This window comes from Leuciscus leuciscus, assembly GCF_965113295.1.
Source record: "Leuciscus leuciscus genome assembly, chromosome: 19".
Lineage (NCBI taxonomy): Eukaryota > Metazoa > Chordata > Actinopteri > Cypriniformes > Leuciscidae > Leuciscus > Leuciscus leuciscus.
The window spans coordinates 12,295,247-12,311,623 of record NC_138743.1 but is presented as its reverse complement, the minus strand read 5'-3'; the positions used below and the strand labels follow the sequence as shown (position 1 = coordinate 12,311,623).

The following is a 16,377-nucleotide window of genomic DNA, read 5'->3' as shown; positions in this document are numbered from 1 at the left end:
TATACCGGTATGTATATATTTGCTTCCTCTTGGCCTAAAGTGTTCCTGCAACGGGAGTGTTCTCTGGCTAGAGCGCAGAACAGCGGAGTTTGTATGGACAGAAGTGCATGCCTGAGCTTGTGTTTTGGGTTAAGCTGCGTTGCTTTGACATTGTGGAAAATATAACAATAGAAACAAAATATAGGCAATTAGCATTTTTACCCATTATTATCAATCTAAATTAATCTCGATTTTAATTTAACTTAATTTCGTTTTTCTTTATGTAAATTTCGTTTTTCTTTATTTAAATTTCGTTTTACTTTATTTAAATTTCGTTTTTTCTTTATTTAAATTTTTAATTTTGTTTTTTCTTTATTTAAATGTTTTTTTTCTTTATTTAAATTTCGTTTTTTCTTTATTGAAATTTTACATTTAGTTTTTTTCTTTATTGAAATTTTACATTTAGTTTTTTTCTTTATTGAAATTTAGTTTTTCTTAATTTAAATCTACCCTTTACTGTGTCAGTAATTTGTTAGTCAGAAAAATATAGACTACCTTAAAGTAGGCTATTGCTTAATTTAACAGACATGTGTGTGTGCGTTTTATATTGCTAGTGAAGCGTGGATAGGGGCGTCACCACTTTTGAATAAGAAACAATATCAAGACTATAAAACTCCTCAAAAAACGCGCACACTCTCAAACCTGACTGCACATCACATTTTTGACTTTATTGATTCTGCTTTTATTCCGGAGTCCCTTTTATTTTATTGCTCCGGAGTCGCATATCAGTCACAAAATGCGCCGAGGAAGAAAAAAAACATATATAGCCTAAGTCGCACTGGACTAAGTCGCTTTTTTTTTTTTTTTTTTATGTATTTCTCTAAAGCGGCACTAAAAGAATGTTTTAAAACTTTCACAGAGACCTCAAACTGAAAGCACAAAGCCTGTCTTTAAATTTAATTTCGTTTTGTATTAATTGTATCTTAATTTTAATCGATGTTTCATCAACCAATTGTCTGGATTCAATAAATAAGAAGAATATATAAGCTATTAGAAAATAGATAATTAGGACATGGAGGCGCTGGCGAACCTGGAGCTCGTCTCATAAATGAACCGAAACTCAGCGTAGGCCTATAAGGTAGCCTATTGCCTCACAGACCTGAGACATATAGATAGCTTGAAATGTCTACTTTTAAGCAGAACAATTCTAAACGAAAGAAAACAGACTGCGCTGCTTATGTAATTCGTATGAAATGTGCATTTCTCTCTGGCGCTGCGAAGATCGCGAGTCGTCAACTTCATCTGTCTAGCCGACACTGACATAAAAAATAACTGTTTTATTAGTAAACAATTAAAATGTCTCCTGCTATATTTTACATATTTGCCTGTTCCTTACAAAACACTGACAGTGGGGTTTTTGACGGGGTTTTTTTTTTTTTTTTTGAGCAGCTGCGGACAAATTCTTTCGACACACACACACACAATATTACGTAACACTCTGCGCTTATGTTTTAAAAAGATAATTTAACATATAAATAAAAAAATTTAAATAGCCCACTTAAAGTGTTTATTACAAATAAATGACTAAATGCTAAAAATTAATACATTTTAATGAACAAACATATGCGTTGCATTTACAATTCTGTGAAAACAGGGGGTGCTGCAGCACCCCCAGCACCCCCACTTCCCGCGGCCCTGTTCGGACCAGCCCTAGGGGCGGCACAAATGTTTTTCGCCTAGAGCGGCAGAAGTGCACGCGCCGGCCCTGACTATAGGTGGACATGTTTGCTTTAGGTCAAACTGACAAAACGAGCACAGAAACATTTGAACCAAGTCATGTGACCCACATACTCCAAACAGACTCAACTATGAGATTGACAACAGTACTGAATGAAAAATTATTTCTCATCCCTAAAGAATATGTATCCTGTGGTGCATGTTGCCTGTTTCAGGGTTAATGGTGTTGTTGTTGTTGTTGATGGTGTTTGTGTTAATGGTGTTGTTGATGATGCTGGCGTTAATGGTGTTGTTGTTGTTGTTGTTGTTGTTGTTGTTGTTGTTGATGGTGTTGGTGTTGGTGTTAATGGTGTTGGTGTTAATTGTATTGTTGTTGATGGTGTTGGTGTTAATGGTGTTGTTGTTGGTGTTGATGGTGTTGGTGTTAATTGTATTGTTGTTGATGGTGTTGGTGTTAATGGTGTTGTTGTTGGTGTTGATGTGGTGTTAATTGTATTGTTGTTGATGGTGTTGGGGTTAATTGTACTGTTGTTGGTAGTGGTGGCGTTGATAGTGTTGTTATTAATGGTGTTGTTGTCAGTGGTGGTGTTGTTGATAGGGTTAGTGTTAATGGTGTTGTTGGTGTTAATGGTGTTGTTGTTAGTGTTGTTGTTGATGGTGTAATGTTGGAACAAAAAAAAAAAACTTATATGACTTTCAACATATTTTCTTATATAAATTCTATAAATTGTAAAGCCTAGGCTATATAAATTCTTAGAATCTTGTAACATTTTTATAAAGGCATTGACAAATGTGGAACTCATACAAATGACCTGAGCAAACGTTTATTTATATCTGGAAGGGGAATAACACATTTCAGAACAATATCTCAATATTTTGAATTATTTTCTAATTAGATAAAAAATTTAATAATATAAAATATGTTGAGCATCAGCTCAACATGCCTGAACTACACTTAAAGGGACAGTTCACCCAAAAAAGAAAATTAGCCTATGATGTGTTGACATATGACTTAATTTTCTGTTTCAACATCTTAAGACAATGTTCACAATTAATATTAGCAGGAATATTTTTTTTCAGGAAAAAAAAAAAGTAAGATTAATATATGCTTACTTTATACAAAGTCAGAATGTCTAGCACTATAGGTGGACATGTTGGCTTTAGGTCAAACTGACAAAACGAGCACAGAAAAATTTGAACCAAGTCATGTCAGTATTGGATGAAAAATTATTTCTCATGCCTAAAGAATATGTATCCTGTGGTGCATGTTGCCTGTTTTAGGATTAATGGTGTTGTTGATGGTGTTTGTGTTAATGGTGTTGTTGATGATGTTGGCGTTAATGGTGGTGTTGTTGTTGGTGTTAATTGTATTGTTGTTGATGGTATTGGTGTTGGCGTTAACGGTGTTGTTGTTGATGGTGTTGGTGTTAATTGTATTGTTGTTGATGGTGTTGTTGCTGTTGGTGTTAATGGTGTTGGTGTTAATGGTGTTGGTGTTAATTGTACTGTTGATTGTGTTGGGGTTAATTGTATTGTTGATTGTGTTGGGGTTAATTGTATTGTTGTTGTTGGTAGTGGTGGCGTTGATGGTGTTGTTGTTGACACAATCAACACTGTTAATGGTGTTGTTGTTAATTGTGGTATTGTTGATAGTGTTACTGTTGGAACTAAAAAAAAACTGACATGACTTGGTTTGAAATTTCAACATATTTTCTTATATAAATTCTATAAATTATGAAGCCTAGGCTACATAAATTCTTAGAATCTTGTAACATTTTCATAGCCTAAAGGCATTGACAAATTTGGAACTCATACAAATGACAAACATTCATTTATATCTGGAAGGGGAATAACACATTTTTTCAGAACAATATCTCAATATTTAGAATCATTTTCTAATTAGATTATTATTATTATTAAGATGTTGACAACTAGTGGGAGGACTTACAGATCAGTTGAGCATCAGCTGATGGCTGGCTGTCATGTCGTGGTCTGCCTGAACTACACTTAAGCTCCATTCATTTGTTTAACTTAAATTTGTTACATGTGAGCCTACATAATTTTTACATGCTTGATTCCTATTTGTTACATTAAACCTACTCAAGGAGGAACAGATGTAACAGACTTTCAATTGTGTTGGTTAAACAATGTGATGGTCATGTAATAAATAATGTAAAAAATAAATAAACATAATGTCATGTAATTAAAAATATATATTTATCCTTATGTGTTTTGCCTAAATTTATAATAACAAGCATAAGCAAAACTCAAACAAAAATCTGATTATATATACCTGTACATGTGTTATTGATGGTGAAGGGGAGACTTGAGTTTGTTACAGTGAATCCATCCATACATGAGCAATAGTGACTTCCTATTTCATTTGTACAGGTGGAATTTTGACCACATACAGATGGACTGACCAGACATTCATTTATATCTGGAAAAGAAACACATTTCAGAAAAATATTTTAATATTTTAAACTTTCATAGAATATTTAGAAAAACCCCTGAATATGTGAGACTATTATAACAACTACAACATCACAAATCCGTGATAATGCAAATTCGACGAATCACCTCTCTGGCAAAGCGGACCCTCTGAAGGGAGAGCTTGAATACATCCACAAGTGCCTCCCACAATCTCATCACACTCATGATAGGCCCTGCAGGTGTCATTGGGCCAAACATGACGCTCCTCACACTTGCACTCATATTGTGTTCCATTTAACCCACACACTGTAACACAATGGCATGGTATGACAGAACAGTTTATAAATTACGGTTAAACTTAATATTTGTCTTATTATTAAAAAAAGAATCAGGTTGATCAGGACCTTATATGACCCTGAAGAGGACTAATAATGACAGGCTAACAGTACATTACTCCATACTAGAAATTTGCTTTCCAAATTTACAAATATCTGATCATGGAATGTTGATTTGAGATTAACATACTTTATTATCCAACTTGGATTTTGTCTTAAATCTTCCGCTAATAAAGTATTACATTACAACGTAGAAAACCACACCAATACTACACTATTAACTGATACATTATTATTAGAATTTCATATTAGTCTCTACTGACTTAGCTAACATGTTTAGCAACAATGGTGCATGTCTTTCTCTATTTTACATTCTTATTAAGCGATTTGTTTATCTTGCCAGTTTGTTGTTCTTCTAAGCGATATATGCGTTTTATTCCTTTAACTGGGGACTCCTGAGATTCCAGCAATTCATCGGAAGGTTTGTGCTTCATATTTAAAGAAAACTGAAGTTCTCCCAGACAATTTTTTTATTAAATTCAGAAGCCACGTTGAGTCTCAAGATGGCGCAATTTAGCTAGGCTATTTTATATATAGCCGCTTAATTAAGTCTAATAGTATTTCTTTATCAAATGTTTTATTTTCACCTGACATGAATGAAACATTCTGCTCTCACCAGTAGTCATGTCGATATCTGTGATATGGATGCTGTTGCTTAGAATGAAAGGCAGGTTGATAATTCTGGCGAGAATCCGTAAGTCGTTCACCAGCAACAAATCAAAGACACTTACATCAATTTCAATCTCATACTCAGATTCAGAAAGTGGTGCTGGAAGAACAAACAGAAAAAGTTTCATTCATCTTTGTAATGTTATATCCTTCCCAACAAAAAAAAATAATATTAGTACAACAAAAACATTAATCTAATTTTTCCTGCATGAAACCAAACATTTAAAAAGCAAAGGATTTGTCGACCTATAATTTGTTTTCCTAAACATGAAAAGCAAGTCTTTATATTTCTAGAAACCAAACGTGAAATAATCTGACTTGATGACTTGGTTTTCAATATCTTGGTTTTTACATAATATGTTGTCATTGGCATAATATCTGTTAAAATAGCTTACAGTAAGTGTCAATTTAATCAACAGGTTTCAGCAACAGTTCTCAATACTAATACAAACTTTCACCATCATCATACAGTTGTGCTAGAATTTGATGGTCATACCTGTTGCCGTTGTTATTCTTGTTGGTGTTAATGGTGTTGTTGATAGTGTTGGAATTAATGGTGTTGTTGTTGTTGTTGTTGTTGATGATGCTGCTGTTGATGGTGTTGTTGTTGTTGATGCTGCTGTTGATGGTGTTGTTAACGCTAAAACAGACAAAAGTGGAAAATTTTTATTCAATTATTATTGCAGTCGTGAGAGGACTACAGACACTCGATTTTTATACTCTCTTTTCAGAGTACTTACATTTTAATTATGTATTGGTATATAAAGACAGTTTAAACAAATTTGGGAAAAAGTTTTTTAGAAAAATCCTGCCTACCCTGCCTTTAAGTAAAACATATCCAAAGAATTTTTTTTTAATATTTGATAGGATTTTATGAGTTGTATCTCCCAGGATACGTTTCCCTATTAGGGTTTTAAAAGGCTCAAATCATCAATGTTTATGTGATTTGTTTGATGCAAAAAAAAAAAAAATTTAATATGCTAAATATGCTGCATGTATGACATGTATAAGTGTCCTAAAAGTGAGGCATATACATTTCTTATTATTCATATTTTTTCACTGCTGAACAGTTTTGTCTTGACATTAGCTCCATCCCTAATCAATCATATAATGTGATTTATGATACATCTTATAATTTTCTAAGTAAGTCAAGTCAAGTTTATTTGTATAGCGCTTTTCACAATACAGATTGTATCAAAGCAGCTTCACAGTATTAAATTAAAATAATACAACAAAGTTTGTTTCAAGAGGAATTTATTGATTGATAAAATTAAATTAAATATCCCCAAAATATCCCCAACTGAGCAAGCCAAAGGCAACAGTGGCAAGGAACCGAAAAACTTCATCAAGTGACCTAATGGTGTCCTAAAACTCCATCAGGTGACCTAATGGAGAAAAAAAAACCTTGGGAGAACCCAGGCTCAGTCGGGGGCCAGTTCTCCTCTGGCATTTATGAGCTAGAGGCCGGATTGTAGTTTGAACTATAGGATTATATGAATGCCTGGCTGAAGAGATGCGACTTTAATCTAGTTTTAAACTGGGAGAGCGAGTCTGAGCAACGAACAGTATCAGGAAGACTATTCCAGAGTTTTGGAGCCAAATGTGAGAATGCTCTCCCTCCTTTGGTGGTTCTGGATATCCTAGGTATGACCAAAAGCCTTGAATTTAGTGATCTTAAAGAGCGCGATGGATTATAGGGTGATAAAAGATCCGTTAAATAGACTGGAGCTAAGCCGTTTAGGGCTTTATAGGTCAGTAGCAATACCTTGTAATTAATACGGAACTTTATAGGTAACCAATGCAGTGATGATAAAATCGGTGTTATATGATCATATTTTCTTGATCTAGTAAGAACTCTAGCGGCGGCATTTTGGACTAACTGTAGCTTGTTTATTGAGGATGCAGGACAACCAGCTAGTAAAGCATTACAGTAATCCAGTCTCGAGGTCATGAATGCATGAACTAACTTTTCTGCATCAGAAACTGATAGCATATTACGTAGCTTAGCAATGTTTCTAAGGTGGAAAAATGCTGTTTTTGTAACATATGAAATATGATTTTCAAAAGACAGGTTACAATCGAGTATGACACCCAGGTCTTTTACTGTAGAGGATAAAGTAACAGGACATCCTATGATGTTAAAGTTGTATTGTGCGAGGTTTTGTGGGCGGTTTTTTGAACCGATAAGTATTACCTCTGTCTTGTCTGGATTTAATAAAAGAAAATTACGGGTCATCCAATCTTTTATATCTTTAACACACTCTGTCAATTTGGAAAATTTTGCGTTTTCATCCGGCCGTGATGAAATATATATTTGAGTGTCATCAGCATAACAATGGAAACTAATTCCATGTTTCCTTATAATATTTCCAAGTGGCATCATATATATTGAAAATAACAGAGGGCCTAATACAGATCCCTGCGGCACTCCATAGTTTACTGGAGTTATGATCGATTTTTCTCCATTTAAATAGACAAAATGGTAGCGGTCAGATAGGTATGATTTGAACCAGCTTAGTGCTTGTCCTTGAACACCAGTATAATTTTGTAGTCGATCTAAGAGTAATGTATGATCTATAGTATCGAACGCAGCACTAAGATCAAGTAAAACTAGTATTGAGATACAGCCTTGGTCAGAAGCTAAAAGTAAATCATTTGTGATTTTAACGAGCGCAGTTTCAGTGCTATGATGCGGTCTGAATCCAGACTGAAACTTTTCATAGATCTCATTTTGTTGCAAGAAAGAGCCCAGTTGAGCGGACACCACTTTTTCTAATATTTTAGACATAAATGGAAGATTTGAAATGGGTCTATAATTTGCTAGATTATTATGAACTAATTGTGGTTTCTTAATGAGAGGTTTTATAAAACCAGTTTAAATGTTCTTGGAACATGACCTAAAGATAAAGACGAGTTAATAATATTGAGGAGAGGATCTTCCACTACAGGTAACACTTCTTTCAGTAGTTTAGTTGGTATAGGATCTAATAAACATGTTGTTGTTTTAGATGAAGTGATAAGTTTATTTAACTCTTTTTGTTCTATAGTTGCAAAGCACTGTAATTGTTCTTTCGGGGTGATAATTGAAGCTGAATTATAAGGCGCGATTGAAGATTGAACGTTTACAATTGTGGTTCTGATGCTTTCTATTTTCTCAGTGAAGAAGTTCATGAAATCATTACTACTGAACTGTAACGGGATATTTTGTTCGGGTGACGTCTGTTTATTTGTTAGTCTAGCCACGGTGTTAAATAAAAACCTTGGATTGTTTTGGTTGTTTTCTATTAGTTTGCGGAGGTGCTAAGTAACCCTGAAGACTTTAGTTAGACTTTTCCGGTGTGATTGATTAGGGTTGGAACTAAACTCTGCAGGACGATAGCCCCCCAGGAGCAGTATTGGACACCCCTGTAACACCATAAAATGAGCTGTGTGACACTCTGCAAGTAAATATCATGTAAAAATCCAAAGATGTAGTCGACTAAATGTAATAATATCAGTTTTATTTGAATATTATATTGTATTTAGTATCAGAATTGAATATTATCATTTGCACAATTTTTAACTCAAAATACATAGATTGAGAAGGGGGACTGTGTACATGGGGCACTGAGGCTAGGAGGGACTATAAGGATCTTCTCTAAGGGCCCCGCCCCAGGAACAAGACTTCTACTGGCCCTCCCACCACCCACAAATCACCCCTAACCCATCATCCCGGAATGTGCAATAATGCCATGGGTACAGGAGGCCCAGTTTACCTTGAGACCCCATTCATTGTCAATACTGTGGATAATCCTTTTTATACCCTAATCTGGCAATGTATCTCAGGGCATACATACTTTTCAAAATGCTGTAAAAAAACAGCACAATCAACATATGACTTCATTTTCTATTTCAAAATCTTAATACAATGTTCACAATTAATATTAGCAGGAATTATTTTTTTCAGGAAAAAGATTAATATATGCCTACTTTATACAAAGTCAGAATGTCCAGCACTATAGGTGGACATGTTTGCTTTAGGTCAAACTGACAAAACGAGCACAGAAACATTTGAACCAAGTCATGTGACCCACATACTCCAAACAGACTCAACTATGAGATTGACAACAGTACTGAATGAAAAATTATTTCTCATCCCTAAAGAATATGTATCCTGTGGTGCATGTTGCCTGTTTCAGGGTTAATGGTGTTGTTGTTGTTGTTGATGGTGTTTGTGTTAATGGTGTTGTTGATGATGCTGGCGTTAATGGTGTTGTTGTTGTTGTTGTTGTTGTTGATGGTGTTTGTGTTAATGGTGTTGTTGATGATGCTGGCGTTAATGCTGTTGTTGTTGTTGATGGTGTTGGTGTTAATGGTGTTGGTGTTAATTGTATTGTTGTTGATGGTGTTGGTGTTAATGGTGTTGTTGTTGGTGTTGATGTGGTGTTAATTGTATTGTTGTTGATGGTGTTGGGGTTAATTGTACTGTTGTTGGTAGTGGTGGCGTTGATAGTGTTGTTATTAATGGTGTTGTTGTCAGTGGTGGTGTTGCTGATAGGGTTAGTGTTAATGGTGTTGTTGTTGGTGTTAATGGTGTTGTTGTTAGTGTTGTTGTTGATGGTGTAATGTTGGAACAAAAAAAAAACTGACATGACTTTCAACATATTTTCTTATATAAATTCTATAAATTGTAAAGCCTAGGCTATATAAATTCTTAGAATCTTGTAACATTTTTATAAAGGCATTGACAAATGTGGAACTCATACAAATGACCTGAGCAAACGTTTATTTATATCTGGAAGGGGAATAACACATTTCAGAACAATATCTCAATATTTAGAATAATTTTCTAATTAGATAAAAAATTAAATAATATAAAATATGTTGAGCATCAGCTCAACATGCCTGAACTACACTTAAAGGGACAGTTCACCCAAAAAAGAAAATTAGCCTATGATGTGTTGACATATGACTTAATTTTCTGTTTCAACATCTTAAGACAATGTTCACAATTAATATTAGCAGGAATATTTTTTTTCAGGAAAAAAAAGTAAGATTAATATATGCTTACTTTATACAAAGTCAGAATGTCTAGCACTATAGGTGGACATGTTGGCTTTAGGTCAAACTGACAAAACGAGCACAGAAAAATTTGAACCAAGTCATGTCAGTATTGGATGAAAAATTATTTCTCATGCCTAAAGAATATGTATCCTGTGGTGCATGTTGCCTGTTTTAGGATTAATGGTGTTGTTGATGGTGTTTGTGTTAATGGTGTTGTTGATGATGTTGGCGTTAATGGTGGTGTTGTTGTTGGTGTTAATTGTATTGTTGTTGATGGTATTGGTGTTGGCGTTAATGGTGTTGTTGTTGATGGTGTTGTTGCTGTTTATGGTGTTGGTGTTAATGGTGTTGGGGTTAATTGCATTGTTGTTGTTGGTAGTGGTGGCATTGATGGTGTTGTTGTTGACACAATCAACACTGTTAATGGTGTTGTTGTTAATTGTGGTATTATTGATAGTGTTACTGTTGGAACTAAAAAAAAACTGACATGACTTGGTTTGAAATTTCAACATATTTTCTTATATAAATTCTATAAATTATGAAGCCTAGGCTACATAAATTCTTAGAATCTTGTAACATTTTCATAGCCTAAAGGCATTGACAAATTTGGAACTCATACAAATGACAAACATTCATTTATATCTGGAAGGGGAATAACACATTTTTTCAGAACAATATCTCAATATTTAGAATCATTTTCTAATTAGATTATTATTATTATTATTATTATTAAGATGTTGACAACTAGTGGGAGGACTTACAGATCAGTTGAGCATCAGCTGATGGCTGGCTGTCATGTCGTGGTCTGCCTGAACTACACTTAAGCTCCATTCATTTGTTTAACTTAAATTTGTTACATGTGAGCCTACATAATTTTTACATGCTTGATTCCTATTTGTTACATTAAACCTACTCAAGGAGGAACAGATGTAACAGACTTTCAATTGTGTTGTTTAAACAATGTGATGGTCATGTAATAAATAATGTAAAAAATAAATAAACATAATGTCATGTAATTAAAAAAATATATTTATCCTTATGTGTTTTGCCTAAATTTATAATAACAAGCATAAGCAAAACTCAAACAAAAATCTGATTATATATACCTGTACATGTGTTATTGATGGTGAAGGGGAGACTTGAGTTTGTTACAGTGAATCCATCCATACATGAGCAATAGTGACTTCCTATTTCATTTGTACAGGTGGAATTTGGACCACATACAGATGGACTGAACTGACATTCATTTATATCTGGAAAAAAACACATTTCAGAAAAATATTTTAATATTTTAAACTTTCATAGAATATTTAGAAAAAAAACCTGAATATGTGAGACTATTATAACAACTACAACATCACAAATCCGTGATAATGCAAATTCGACGAATCACCTCTCTGGCAAAGCGGACCCTCTGAAGGGAGAGCTTGAATACATCCACAAGTGCCTCCCACAATCTCATCACACTCATGATAGGCCCTGCAGGTGTCATTGGGCCAAACATGACGCTCCTCACACTTGCACTCATATTGTGTTCCATTTAACCCACACACTGTAACACAATGGCATGGTATGACAGAACAGTTTATAAATTACGGTTAAACTTAATATTTGTCTTATTATTTAAAAAAAGAATCAGGTTGATCAGGACCTTATATGACCCTGAAGGGGACTAATAATGACAGGCTAACAGTACATTACTCCATACTAGAAATTTGCTTTCCAAATTTATAAATATCTGATCATGGAATGTTGATTTGAGATTAACATACTTTATTATCCAACTTGGATTTTGTCTTAAATCTTCCGCTAATAAAGTATTACATTACAACGTAGAAAACCACACCAATACACTATTAACTGATACATTATTATTAGAATTTCATATTAGTCTCTACTGACTTAGCTAACATGTTTAGCAACAATGGTACATGTCTTTCTCTATTTTACATTCTTATTAAGCGATTTGTTTATCTTGCCAGTTTGTTGTTCTTCTAAGCGATATATGCGTTTTATTCCTTTAACTGGGGACTCCTGAGATTCCAGCAATTCATCGGAAGGTTTGTGCTTCATATTTAAAGAAAACTGAAGTTCTCCCGGACAATTTTTATTAAATTCAGAAGCCACGTTGAGCCTCAAGATGGTGCAATTTAGCTAGGCTATTTTATATATAGCTGCTTAATTAAGTCTAATAGTATTTCTTCATCAAATGTTTTATTTTCACCTGACATGAATGAAACATTCTGCTCTCACCAGTAGTCATGTCGATATCTGTGATATGGATGCTGTTGCTTAGAATGAAAGGCAGGTTGATAATTCTGGCGAGAATCCGTAAGTTGTTCACCAGCAACAAATCAAAGACACTTACATCAATTTCAATCTCATACTCAGATTCAGAAAGTGGTGCTGGAAGAACAAACAGAAAAAGTTGAATTCATCTTTGTAATGTTATATCCTTCCCAACAAGAGCATCAATAGTTTCCGTAGTTGTAAAAATCTGCATTTGGGCCACACACTGACAAGGAGTTGAGACATTCATTAATATCAGAAATTAAACAAATAAAAACATGGCAGTTAAAGGTGCTCTAAGTGATGTTGGGTGACGTCACTTCTTGTTGATGTTTAAAGTATTGTCAAACAAAACAGAGGCTAGCTAGACCCTCCCTCCTCCTCATCCGCGCACTAACCCCCCCCCCAAATCCTTCTTGTCGGTTATTGGCTGGAACAGTTTATGTTTTGTGGTGCAGGTTAGCCCAGTTTTTTTTTCTTGCCGTTTGTGGAGCCTGGGGTGTCTACAGAGACCGCATTTTTTTTACAGTGTGTTCAGGGGACAGGCAGCTAGCGGATAGTGAGGAGATGTTTGCTGTATGTGACAAAAAAAAATTGGCCTAAAAAACGTGTGACATCGCTTAGAGCACCTTTAACAGGATTAAAAGTACCAGTCTGATATCATCCATCAAGCTTTGAATCATGTAGAACAAATAGAAACTGACTGTTTAGACATTCAGCTGTCAGTTACGTGTTATAAATATTCTACATGCTCACCATTGCATGGGTTACTGATGCTGACTGGTTTATTCATATTTGTTACAGTAAACCCACTCAAGCAGGAACAGTTGTAACTCCCAATTGAGTTGGTGCAACGAGAGTTTGGACCACAAAACTCTGATGTCTTTAGACATTCATTAACATCTATATTAAAGGAAGATATGATAATGGTTTACGTACAAAATGTGAGGGTCAATGTAATTTATATATATATATATATATATATATATATATATATATATATATATATATATATATATATATATATATCCTTACACTTTGTGTGCCTAAATTAACAATAACAATCATGAGCAAAACTCTCAATGTTATACAAATATCTGATTATAGAATATACCTCTACATGTGTTATTGATGCTGATGGGATGATCTGAGTTTGTTACAGTGAATCCATCCATACATGAGCAATTGTAATTTCCTATTTCATTTGTGCAGGTGGAATTTGGACCACATACAGATGGACTGAACTGACATTCATTTATATCTGGAAAAGAAACACATTTCAGAAAAATAGTTTAATATGTCAAATGTTTAACAGTATTTAGAAAATACCTGAATACATGAGACTATTATAATAAGTACAAAATCATGATTATGAAAATTCAATGAATCACCTCTCTGGCAAAGCGGACCCTCTGAAGGGAGAGCTTGAATACATCCACAAGTGCCTCCCACAATCTCATCACACTCATGATAGGCCCTGCAGGTGTCATTGGGCCAAACATGACGCTCCTCACACTTGCACTCATATTGTGTTCCATTTAACCCACACACTGTAACACAATGGCATAGTATGACAGAACAGTTTATACATTACGGTTAAACTTAATATTTGTCTTATTATTAAAAAAAGAATCAGGTTGATCAGGACCTTATATGACCCTGAAGAGGACTAATAATGACAGGCTAACAGTACATTATTCCATACTAGAAATTTGCTTTCCAAATTTCCAAATATCTGATCATGGAATGTTGATTTGAGATTAACATACTTTATTATCCAACTTGGATTTTGTCTTAAATCTTCCACTAATAAAATATTACAGTACAACGTACAAACCACACCAATAATACACTATTAACTGATACATTATTATTAGAATTTCATATTAGTCTCTACTGACTTAGCTAACATGTTTAGCAACAATGGTGCATGTCTTTCTCTATTTTACACTCTTATTAAGCGATTTGTTTATCTTGCCAGTTTGTTGTTCTTCTAAGCGATATATGTGTTTTATTCCTTTAACTGGGGACTCCTGAGAGTCCAGCAATTCATCAGAAGGTTTGTGCTTCATATTAAAAGAAAACTGAAGTTCTCTCAGACAATTTTTTTTATTAAATTCAGAAGCCACGTTGAGTCTCAAGATGGCGCAATTTAGCTAGGCTATTTTATATATAGCTGCTTAATTAAGTCTAATAGTATTTCTTCATCAAATGTTTTATTTTCACCTGACATGAATGAAACATTCTGCTCTCACCAGTAGTCATGTCGATATCTGTGATATGGATGCTGTTGCTTAGAATGAAAGGCAGGTTGATAATTCTGGCGAGAATCCGTAAGTTGTTCACCAGCAACAAATCAAAGACACTTACATCAATTTCAATCTCATACTCAGATTCAGAAAGTGGTGCTGGAAGAACAAACAGAAAAAGTTGAATTCATCTTTGTAATGTTATATCCTTCCCAACAAGAGCATGAATAGTTTCCGTAGTTGTAAAAATCAGCATTTGGGCCACACACTGACAAGGAGTTGAGACATTCATTATCAGAAATAAAACAAATGATAAAAGCATGGCAGTTAACACAATTAAAAGTACCAGTCTGATATTATCCATCAAGCATGCAAGCTTTGAATCATGTAGAACAAATAGAAACTAACTGTTTAGACATCCAGCTGTCAGTTACATGTTATACATTTTCTAAATGCTCACCATTGCATGGGTTACTGATGCTGACTGGTTTATTCATATTTGTTACAGTAAACCCACTCAAGCAGGAACAGTTGTAACTCCCAATTGAGTTGGTGCAACGAGAGTTTGGACCACAAAACTCTGATGTCTTTAGACATTCATTCACATCTATATTACAGGAAGATATGATAATGGTTTGCGTACAAAATGTGAGGGTCAATGTAATTTAAATATATATATATATATATATATATATATATATATATATATATATATATATATATATATATATATATATATATATATATCCTTACACTTTGTGTGCCTAAATTAACAATAACAATCATGAGCAAAACTCTCAATGTTATACAAATATCTGATTATAGAATATACCTCTACATGTGTTATTGATGCTGATGGGATGATCTGAGTTTGTTACAGTCAATCCATCCATACATGAGCAATTGTAACTTCCTATTTCATTTGTGCAGGTGGAATTTGGACCACATACAGATGGACTGAACTGACATTCATTTATATCTGGAAAAGAAACACATTTCAGAAAAATAGTTTAATATTTTAAACTTTCATAGAATATTTAGAAAAAAAACCCTGAATATGTGAGACTATTATAACAACTACAACATCACAAATCCGTGATAATGCAAATTCGACGAATCACCTCTCTGGCAAAGCGGACCCTCTGAAGGGAGAGCTTGAATACATCCACAAGTGCCTCCCACAATCTCATCACACTCATGATAGGCCCTGCAGGTGTCATTGGGCCAAACATGACGCTCCTCACACTTGCACTCATATTGTGTTCCATTTAACCCACACACTGTAACACAATGGCATAGTATGACAGAACAGTTTATAAACTAGATGCGAAAGTTCGTCGAGACAAACTTTAAGTTGGCTTGAGAAAGTTTGGACCAGAACGTTTTTTGCTAGGCGGTTGCTAGGATGTTATGGGTGGTTGCTATGGTGTTCCTAGGGTATTTTGGGAGGTTGCTAGGGTGTTCTGGGTGGTTGCTAGGTGGTTGCTAGGGTGTCCTGGGTGGTTGCTATGGTCTTTTGGGTGGTTGCTAGGTGGTTGCTAGGGTCTTTTAGGTGGTTGCTAGGCGGTTGCTAGGGTGTTCTG

General features: G+C 34.5%; 1 protein-coding gene across 2 annotated transcripts in view; it reads right to left on the bottom strand.

Annotated features, from left to right (window-relative positions):
* The window catches only part of adgrf8 (adhesion G protein-coupled receptor F8), a 66,898-nt gene that overhangs the window by 11,429 nt on the left and 39,092 nt on the right, over positions 1 to 16,377 (bottom strand). For both annotated transcript variants that reach the window (XM_082148147.1, XM_082148148.1), the window contains exons 16-23: positions 13,302 to 13,448; positions 12,510 to 12,662; positions 11,650 to 11,808; positions 11,363 to 11,509; positions 5,710 to 5,853; positions 5,161 to 5,313; positions 4,297 to 4,455; positions 4,010 to 4,156 (exon numbers count right to left, since the gene is read on the bottom strand). In XM_082148147.1, coding sequence (XP_082004273.1) covers positions 4,010 to 4,156; positions 4,297 to 4,455; positions 5,161 to 5,313; positions 5,710 to 5,853; positions 11,363 to 11,509; positions 11,650 to 11,808; positions 12,510 to 12,662; positions 13,302 to 13,448 — 1,209 coding nt within the window. The remainder of the gene's footprint in view (positions 1 to 4,009; positions 4,157 to 4,296; positions 4,456 to 5,160; positions 5,314 to 5,709; positions 5,854 to 11,362; positions 11,510 to 11,649; positions 11,809 to 12,509; positions 12,663 to 13,301; positions 13,449 to 16,377) is intronic.